The sequence below is a fragment of the Fundulus heteroclitus genome, chromosome 21 (assembly GCF_011125445.2).
Source record: "Fundulus heteroclitus isolate FHET01 chromosome 21, MU-UCD_Fhet_4.1, whole genome shotgun sequence".
NCBI lineage: Eukaryota > Metazoa > Chordata > Actinopteri > Cyprinodontiformes > Fundulidae > Fundulus > Fundulus heteroclitus.
The window spans coordinates 5,040,547-5,051,092 of record NC_046381.1 but is presented as its reverse complement, the minus strand read 5'-3'; the positions used below and the strand labels follow the sequence as shown (position 1 = coordinate 5,051,092).

Below are 10,546 nucleotides of genomic sequence, written 5' to 3'. Positions count from 1 at the left end.
TACACCGGATCTGACATTCTGTTATCTGTGACATCATCCAGGGGAGGCTGATCATCCACTATTACCATATAACATAGAAAGGATTCCTGGATCAATGAGTGCTTCTGTGCTTTCTGCGTCTCTGCTCTGTCTTCTCTAACCCCCAGTGGGTCGAGGCAGATGACCGTTTTCACTGGTTCTGGTTGTGCTGGAGGTTTTCCTTCCCGTTAATGGGGAGTTTTCCTCTCTACTGTCGCTTCATGCATGCTCAGTATAAGGGATCGTTGCAAAGCCATCAACAATGCAGACGACTGTCCACTGTGGCTCTACGCTCTTTCAGGAGGAGTGAATGCTGCTTGGAGAGACTTGATGCAATCTGCTGGGTTTCCTTAGAGAGGAAACTTTCTGACCAATCTTTCTGGAGGATTTGACTGAGTTTGACTTTGTAAAATGCCTTGAGATGACATGTTGTGAACTGGCACTATATAAATAATATTTAATTGAATCCTATAGTGGATGTTTGGACTGTGCTAAAGCTCTATAACAGGAAACCAATCTAAGTCAAAGACTTTAATCCAGTTCAACCCAGATTAATGCTCGAATATCCAGCTACAATTATGACAGAAGCTTGTTGGTGGCTACAAGACGTGTGTGGGTCAGGTGCCACCCGCTTAGAGACAGTTACCGAAAATAACTGGAAAAATGTCTAAATATTTTAACGTGTAGGTGTAGTTTTAACCCTGTAGAATGTGCATCCAACGCTTGTTTAAAAAAAGTAATTAACTTTTGTGACAAAACAGTTAGAAAAAAATATTAAAAGCATCAAATCGATGGCATAAAAGGCCATAACATGTATATGTGATACACTGAGCTCAGAGTTTAACGTTGCAGTGAGCTCTGTTGGCTGTTATAGGGACATGAGGCTGTTCTGCGTCAGTTCTGTTCAAACACGAAATTTCTAGACAGAGTTTTCTTGGTTGCGAAATTCTTGCACTGACCTAACAGCCATGAACAATAAACATAAACAGTTTTCCTGGGACTGACAAGGTTTGGATAATTTTTAAAGTTTCTAAGGAAAGGTGAGGGCGTTGCAACTCTTTTACACCTTTCTTCTAAAAACTAAGAGCAGGACCAGCCCAAACCAAACTTGTGGGGCGGGGGGGGGGGGGGGGGGGGGGGGTAAACAACTGTGTCCTGATTGGGCAGCTCCAGTGACCTGACATACCACAGCTTTGCAGACATTCAAAGCAATAGGTCACCTAGGCCAAATTCTGTCTACCTGGAATTTTCTTGGAGCGCTTTTGAGGCAATAACAGACAAACATCTCAATAAAAGACACATAACAATGTCCACACTTACTTTGGTGTTACAACACCTCTGCCTTTACAACATATTTTGTGAGCTCTCCTGAGATTGGAAGATAAAATTCTTACTAGTTCTCCTTAACCTTTGTATTGTTTTAGAGAAGATGACAAACAGAAATAGCAATAAAGATAAATAGTTAAACAAATTTAACTCATCTTAGGCTCTAAGTGCGTAGTTCCGGTGGGTGGATTACGTCCACTAATCATGGACAGACGTCATTCTAATTCTGGGTATTTTATTATTTTTTTTAAGAACTCTTTTTTTTATCATTGGCCAATAATTGTACAGTAAACAATTTCAATTAATTCTAATACCATGAACTGGGAGTAGAAGTTTAAATTAATTGTGGAGTTTTGAATCATCTATGCAGGATTACAATTGTACCTAAAGGTTCAAATATATGCATACAGTAGAATAGTACAATCCAGCTTGACCACAATATTTCTTTGTTCATCATCACGCTCATAATTCTGGATAGATATTTTAATCCTCTTCTTATGAGAAATGAAGGGCTTGTGTAAATCAGCTGGCATTACAGACGCATAAAGTTTATCCATCGCCAAACCAGTTTGGATGATTTATTCTGGAACATTCTTGCTGGAAAATCCAAAAGTTATAAACGTGTACCTCTTGATTTGACATAAAGTTGTAAAAGGTAGTCATTTAAAAAAAAAAAAAGTATCCCTATTTTGCATTATTCATCTGTACCACTGGCAGCGAAACAGTCCCACAGCATGTTGCTGCCAACAACAGGCTTGACCGTTGGTTTAGTTCTTGTAGGTTTAAAAGCCTTTAAATATCTAACTGCGGCCAAAAAGCTCCATCTTGTCTGACCATAAAACCTTTCTCTAGTAAGCATTTGGCTTCTTCATGTATGGAGCTACAAATTTAAGTGGATCTTGAAAGTACTATCCACAACAAATTCAAACCTGTGCATCCAAAGCCTTTGTCAAAAAGATTATTGAAATAGTTTGTTGTAATATCATTCCAATCTAATATATTATATATATATATATATATATATATATATATATATATATATATATATATATATATATATATATACACACACAGATATATATATATATACATATATACATAATCTATATATATATATATATATATACATACATACATACATACATACATACATACATACAGTACATTTTTTTGATTTGACATAGATAGATAGATAGATAGATAGATAGATAGATAGATAGATAGATAGATAGATAGATAGATAGATAGATAGATAGATAGATAGATAGATAGATAGATAGATAGATAGATAGATAGATAGATAGATAGTCAAAAACTGGACATTAATAGGAATTATTTCTATATAAAATAAATTGCTCAAATTATCAGCTGGGGGATTCATTACTGTTCAAAGAAATTCACAATGTTAACCTTTCATCTTCTTTCAGAGAAAATCAGTTGTACCTTAAAATAAAAAGGCTTTATTCTCAACGTTTGCTTGTAGTTTGTCTAAACAAGTAACCCCAAACCAGCCAGCAGTACATTTGGTACTTGAGAATACAATTTAAATCATGCATGTCAAAGCCCATTTTTTTTATTTAGATATGAATTGATATAACAGTATACTGCTTCTTTGCCTTCCTCTTAAATAAATACTCATGTGTTGTCACTGCTAAGCTACTAAGAGAACGTTGCACCCAGTAAAGACCAGGCGTTGGAAATCCCCTTAACTGGGGGTAACAGGGCACCAGTTAATAAAGGCAGGAAGCGTTACAAACATGATAAAAAAGCTTTGTTGCTCCATTGTTTAAGAGTAGGAAACCTTGCAGTAAAGACCTTTGGAATATGATTTTAAATTTTAAAAAAAACCAGCCGAAATGTCTGGCTAGATTTTGATTAATTTTAATCAATTAAATAAATTGTCTTTTCAAAGACATTCTAATTTATTGAATTGTTACTGTAGTACATAGTTTAAAGACACGACAAAGCCACAGCACTCTCTTTATAAATTATGATTTAAACTAGTGCTAAATTAAAGGGAAACCTTGAAGAAAAATCATATTCTATGTGACTTTCAAGAATGAGTCTTGTATCATGCTCTCCACCTCCTCCACCAGCACGCCGTAATCCGCCTGACAAACTCTGTGTACCCTCCTGTCTCTCTCCCTCGTGCATTTCATCATCTCTCTGTGTGGTTCTGGTCCGGACGCAGCCGCTTCCAACTCCTTCAGCTGCTCCATGGGATCCTGGGGAACATTTTGGATCTGCAGAGCTTTGAACACCGCGGGGGCAAATTTCCCGTAGTGCGCGGTGGAGCAGAGCACCGTGGGGCATGAGTCATCCTGCAGCCGATCCGCCACAACTTTCGCCACGGCAGTGTGCGGATCCATGAGGTATCCCGATTGTGTGTGGACTTCCTGGATGGCGGCCAAGCAATCGTCCTCAGAACACCAGCCAGCCTGCACTTGCTGCTGCATCTTGCCAAGGAGATGCTCAGGAAGCTGGAAGTGTTTCTGCATGTCCAAGCGTGAGAACAGGTCCTTGACCAGGCTGCTGTTTCTGCCTGAGACGTGGTGGATAAACCTTTCCAGGTTGGAGGACGTCAGGATATCTATCGCAGGGGAGTGGGAGAGCAGCAGAGGGCGGCTTTGGATATCATACTGGCCTGTCGTGATGAAGTCTGCCACGATTCGGTTGTGGTTAGACGCACAGATGACTTTTCTTATGGGGATGCCCATTTGCTGGGCGTACAAAGCTGACATGGCATTACCAAAGTTCCCGGTAGGGATACAGACATCCACAGGCTCGCCAAACTTAATCACGCCATCTCTGCACAGATCCAAATAGCTAGACGAATGGTAAACGACCTGGAAGTAAAGAAAATGACAGCTGAGTTTGGTGAAGATAATCAGATATTAATGTTTAAACCTAAATTAGACCTAAGTACATACCATCTAACAGTAATGAAATCTTTTAAAGAAGACAGAGTTGAGAAGCTTCTTTGGCTGGAAAAATGTATTCGATATACCCTTAACAGACTTTTAATGCAAGCAGCATGTGATTCCAAAATTATATCAATATGGATAAAAAATACCCTCAAGATTAAAAAATAAATAAATCACAAAATAATTCAAGATTTCAGATTAAATTAGCTGTAAAATTAGAAAATCACCTCCTGAGCATCTTCTATTATTGAGCATAAAAGAGGAAGATTAGCCCCTTACAAGTCAGTTCAGCCAGGAATAAATCGCATAGGATTAACATGGTTTTATACAATTCTAAGCAAAAGTCTTATCTATAATGTCCTTCCAAAGGACTAGAGATGTTTGTCATTTCTTAAAGTGGTGCTGGTCAACAACTCTCCAAGATTTCTGACCGGCTTTCAAAGTTTTCTTTTAACTTTGCACTTATTTTCCAATACCTGGTGCTCAGTCCTGAACCTCATGATTCAATGTTTGTTAAGGAACTAATGAATCATTAATTATACATAAAGAAAAAAATATATAATATACATATTTAGGTTACAAAGACACAGAAAGCTCCACTGTCTTTAGTTAAAGCTATGAAAACACAAAAGACAGCACTAAACAGTAAATTGGATTTTATCATCAACTGATTCCAAAAGAGCTAAACATTTCTTACTGTACTCAAGCTAACCGCTAATCAGGCTCACTGCTACCAGAAATTAACACGCTTAGGCTAACTGCTACTGCTACTAAATATACATTGGGTAACGCTCACTCAGGCCAAGTGCTCCTAGAAATAAGAATAGTTTGACTGACAGATTTTTCGGGTAATTGCTGCTACAACAAAATGCTGGGTGCGGCAGTGGCGGAGGTAGCATGCAACCCATATACATTAGTTGTCAATGCTGCCATCCCAGGTTAGACTCCAGCCCGTAGACCTTTGACGCATGTCTTCCCCCTCTCTCTCAGCCCCCTTCCTGTCAGCCTACTTTCATTAAAACGCCACTGGAGCCATAGGAACGACAGAAATATATACACTTTGGCTAACTGCTAATCAAGCTAACTGCTACTAGAAATTATCAAATGTAGGCTAACTGATACTCATAGCTCTCAACTCTCACGCATTGACCGTGTGACACACGCATTTCATCAATTGCACACGCTCACACGCATTACTTTGAAAATCTCAATCTTACAATGAAAATCTCACTCTTGAAACGCACGCGTACGGACGCTTAGCGTCACGGCGGAACCAAATTGCGGTACAATGGTTTCCGCACGTCCAGTAGTAGAGGTAACACAGCAGCAAGGACCGCCGCCGCGCAAACAAGTTTCCCTCATCCAAAGTGAAACAGTTGTACGGTCCGTGTCGTGTGCGAATTAAATGGTAAGTCTGCATGTGTTATTACAAACTGTAACATGAAAGCGAAGTCCGTCTAAAATAGTGACCGTCTTGAATGGAACAACAGCGCCCCCCCCCCCCCCCGTCAACAATCGAACAACAGCACCCCCCCCCCCTCAACAATCGACCAACAGCACCCCCCCCCCCCCCCCCGTCAACAATCTCACTCTCAACAGTCGTCAAACGTTGAGACGTATGCTGATACTACAACTAAATTTACTCTGATCATTTGCTAAAAGGAATAAATATACTTATAATAACTACTAATTTGAAGAACAGCTACTAAAATGAAGGTACTTAGGCTAACTGCTACCCAGGCTAATTGCTACAAGAACTAAAGATACTCAGGCTAACTGCTAATGAAGCTAACTGCTACTAGAAATTATCAAACGTAGGCTAACTGATACTACAACTAAATATACTCTGATCATTTGCTACAAGAAATAAATATACTTAGGATAACTACTAATCTGAAGAACAGCTACTAAAATGAAGATACTTAGGCTAACTGCTACCCAGGCTAATTGCTACAAGAACTAAAGATACTCAGGCTAACTGCTACAAGAGGGCTGCTTAGGCTAACTGGTACTGATTGACAGACCTTTTAGAGAATGAGATAGAGAATAGTCTATAAATACAAATACTGTTCTATACTCTGTTATCCTGTTTCCATATTCAACCCAACCATGCAAATAAATAAATCAAATTCAAGACTTTAACAAACTGTAGAAACTCTGAGGCTTACTCGTGTTTTAACATTTTGGAGCTGGTTAACACACCTGAGGTAATAGCCGGGCCCAGTTGATGGAGTTGGCGGTGCTGAGGACGGTGCCGTACTCCACAGCGAGATGTCCGGTCAGCCCCGTCTCTCCGAACATCCTCTTGATGCTCTTCTGACAGAAATCAAAGTCTGACAGGACGCTAACTGCTCGGGCATTCCCTTCCCTAAAACTTGTCATCTGCAGCTTCTGGATCTGACTCACCCCATCCTCGGGGAAGAACACCAACACCCCTGTTCTGCGTCTGTCGGTGCCACTCAGTCGGCTGAAGCCGCTGAGGACGGCGCTGCCTGTGTCCCCAGATGTGGCGACCAGGATGAGGAAGTTGCACATTGGCTGGAGGCAATGGGCAAAGAGTTGAGGCATCAGCTGCAAGGCCAGGTCTTTGAATGAGGCGGTTGGGCCATGGAAAAGCTCCTGGACGTACTGATTGTGGACAAGGTGTTTCACAGGTGCAACTCTCTCACTGGAAAAATTGTTTCCGTATGCTTTAAACACCATGTTCCTGAGGTCTAAAGCAGCCACATCGTGTGGGTGGATGCACTTTTCTAGCAGCACAGTAGCTCTCTCTGGATATGACATGGAAATTAGTCTGAGCCATTCCCGTTTAGGAATCTTTGGAAAGCCTTTCTTGGGAACATAAAGACCTCCATCTGCAGCTAGGCCCTCTATAACCACATCGCTGAAGTACGTGTTTCTGCTGGATATTTCTGCACTGCCACACCTGGTTGAAACATAGGTCTCCTCATCATGAGCCTGATACCTCTCCACAGCCCTCAACACCTTCTCTACTACTTCCTCCACCGTGTCGCCTGTTCCACAAAACACCCTCAAGTCCAGCCACTTCTCGTAAAACTTTTTCCTGTAGAGCAAAATGTCTCTCATGGACACCCCCTCTTCTTGGCCCACTATCCGGTTAACCTTCATTCTGCCGAGTCTCTCTACGATGTCGTTACTGTCCACGTCCAGGTAAACGACGAGCCCGTTCTGCTTCATGTGCTCCATGGCGTCAGCGTGAAGGGGATTTGAGCCGGTCAGGGAAATGACGCACCCAGAGGCAGAGAAGTTGCACAAGGTTTGGCCTTCCTCCTCCAGGAAACGCCTTCCGCCCACCTCCGCCAGCTTGGCTGCAACTGGCATCTTCCACGTTCTTTCCAAGACATCGTCATCGACATCTACGACGGGCAGGCCCAGTTTATGTGCCACAATCTTCCCAACCGTCGTCTTCCCTGCTCCAGGCGGGCCCATCAGCAGGATGTTTCTGCCCCCCAGGGGGGCGGATTTGGTGGAGAACCATGACTTTGATGTAGGGGGTTGGCACAGACGGCATCTGGCAGTCCTCGCGGCAAGCTGAATGGCACTCTGAAATCCCATTCAGGAATGCAGATGGAGCAGCTGCTTATCCCCTCTGCAAAGGAAACATTTTGACTCATTCTGATGCAGATCAAAAGAGTAATGGTAAAAAAAAAAAAAAAACAAGAACATGCATGCAGACATAACACAAACATGCACACATTTATGATCAAACCATGATCAAACATTGACTAAATGTAGGAGACCGGGTTGGAACACACAGGCGTGTTTTATTAAAATGTCAAATCAGGAAGACCTGAGCAGTGACCTTCCAAACAGTTTGAAGTCCATCACTTAACAGTAAGAATTATTATTTCCAAGAGGAACACATTTATAACAGCATTTATAACATTCACAGGAGTGAATGATTGGTAGCTGTCAGCCCAAACAAAGCATGTAAAGTTCCCAGAGAAATCACCAAATAAAGGGGAGAGACATTTTAGGCTGATTCTACAGGTCACAGTTACCGGGATAAATATCAATGACAGTAGGGCTGGGCGATAAATCGATTTAATCGATTAATTCGAATTTACAATTCTTTAAGATTTCATTTTTGGAAAATCTGGATTTTATTTTGCCAATACACTCATTGGGTTTCCATGAAGAGAACAGCCTGTGATGCTAGATATATGTTTAGGCAAATATATTGTCAAAATATTGTTAAGTGGAAACTTTTTTTTTACCATAATACGAGGTACTTCATTTACTTATTTACTTTTTTTTAACTTAGTTTGAAGTTTACAAGTGCAGTGAAGCCTGTTCTTAGCTCAATGTGTAATACCACTAGCAGCAAATGTTTTGTTATATTTTCATTGTTTATAATGGCACGGCTGCCATCTTGTTTTACAAGTATGTTTCACAGCTTGTTTTTAGTTGCATTTTGAATTCAGGTCAACTCCCTGACGAAATAATGGACATAAAAGCAAGGCTTTAAAATAATTTATTTTTATGAAACAAAAAGGAGGAAAAAAAATCGATGAATCGGATTTGGTATGATAAAATCGGAGATTTAATTTTTAATCCATATCGCCCAGCCCTAAATGACAGTACACAACAAAGAGTGAATGTGGGGTTTTCTGGGAGGAGGATTTAACAGAAACCCTTCAAACAGAACATGGCAGCCAGACTCGGGTGTGCAGAGATGAGCAAAAACAACTCAGTATACCAAGGTAATCTAAAGTCAAATGTGAGGCTATCTGTCCAGCTGCTGAACCTTGATCTGAGCCGGGTCATCAACAGGATGATGATCCCAAACATTGCAGCAGATTTACGACAGAATGGTAGAAAAAGGGAAAAAAATAACGTTGGCTCAAAGTCCAGACCTCAGCCCGATAAAGGAATGTTGTGGTGGGACATCAGGGGAAATTGCCACAGGTGGTTCTACAGTCTTTTATATCATAGGGTGCGCTTAGTTTTTTCACACACAACATTTTGACATCTTGTTCATTTCTGTTTAATAAAATAGCGTCTTTCTGTAAATGTTGTGTGTCTCTACACATGTGGAACATAAAAATCAGATTATTTAAAAAAATTTCTTAATATGTGAAATCCTTTAAATAAAACAGAGTGTAAGGTCATCCCACAGTTCCTAAAGCTTTAATCACACTCTAAAAACAGTTTATGTTACATAACAAGACGCCTGTTTCTGCTCATTCTAATTCTATGGTCTGATCCGTGAGACCCTAAAAATAAAGCAGGGCGGTCTATTTTGTGAAATATAAAGCATACAGTGCATAAAAAGCAACATATAATTCTATTGAACATTTTAAAATATATTTTAAATACTTTGTCTCTGTGACACCTATTATGAAAGAACAAAAAAAAGTTATTTTGAGAAGCTCTCTGCACGAAGTGGACTAAAAACTACATTTTCATAAAGTTTAAACATGATTTAAACCATTTCAACAGCCTCCACAAATTATAGTTCTGCTAATCAAACCACTTACATCAGATTTTAGGTTTTTTTCCGCTCTTGAACCGAGATAATAAATGATTTACGCCACTGTTTTGGTATCTCACCAACGGGAAGCACGGTCCACATGCCACTATGCACTACGGCCAGCCTGTAGGGACAAAATTACTCAAAATCCGCTTTGAGCTTTACATAAACTGTAGTATTTAAACAAATCTCTACATTTTACCCAGATAATGGAAAATATTATGACTTCTGTACGTTGAAAAAACAACAACAACTAAGCAGTTTTAGGAATGTAAAACGTGAATAACTCCGTGTTGGTTTCAGGCGCACACCAGAATGTCGGAAATAAGCTTTTATATCACGTGACATGACATGTTTGTACGTTACATTTATACCGCATATCAATTTTATTTTAATGGAAATGGAATAGGGTGCTTCTGAAAAAAAAAAACAACCTTGCATAAAAAAATATTAGTGAATGAACATTCACTAATATAAAAAAGATTAATGATTAAAAAATGTATATTAAAACAGGCCAAAATATAATGAACTATCTTCAAACAAAAGTAACTAAAACTTTTTTTTTTTTTTTTTTCAAAAGCACAACAAACATGTGTTTCTCATCTCCTCAACATTCATACAACTTTGCGAGCACTCTGTTCAACTGGCTAGTTTCTCGTTGATGGAGTTATGAAATTAGAACATGGAGGTGATAAAGCATTTACTGTGGCTGCCCCAAGCCTATATTTTCTTATCCCTACATGTCCCCACCACCCAGTCCACGGAATCATAAATGTATTTTGAA

General features: G+C 39.8%; 1 protein-coding gene across 1 annotated transcript; it reads right to left on the bottom strand.

Annotated features, from left to right (window-relative positions):
• Positions 1-3,203: 3,203 nt before the first annotated feature.
• LOC105935768 (threonine synthase-like 1) lies at positions 3,204-9,954 on the bottom strand. Its single transcript, XM_012876326.3, has 3 exons — positions 9,770-9,954; positions 6,471-7,878; positions 3,204-4,190 (listed from the first exon to the last, which is right to left on the bottom strand). The coding sequence occupies exons 2-3, from the start codon at positions 7,842-7,844 to the stop codon at positions 3,387-3,389; spliced, it is 2,178 nt and encodes a 725-aa protein (XP_012731780.2). The 5' UTR covers positions 7,845-7,878; positions 9,770-9,954; the 3' UTR covers positions 3,204-3,386.
• Between the last annotated feature and the right edge of the window lie 592 nt (positions 9,955-10,546).

What these genes read in the sequence shown, in the direction of transcription:
- LOC105935768 (XM_012876326.3), bottom strand. Translation starts at nt 7,844, where the DNA reads ATGGGATTTCAGAGTGCCATTCAGCTTGCCGCGAGGACTGCCAGATGC. An exon ending in GGGCCCGGCTATTACCTCAG is followed by an intron (nt 4,191 to 6,470) that starts GTGTGTTAACCA and finishes CTTTACTTCCAG; the next exon opens with GTCGTTTACCATTCGTCTAG.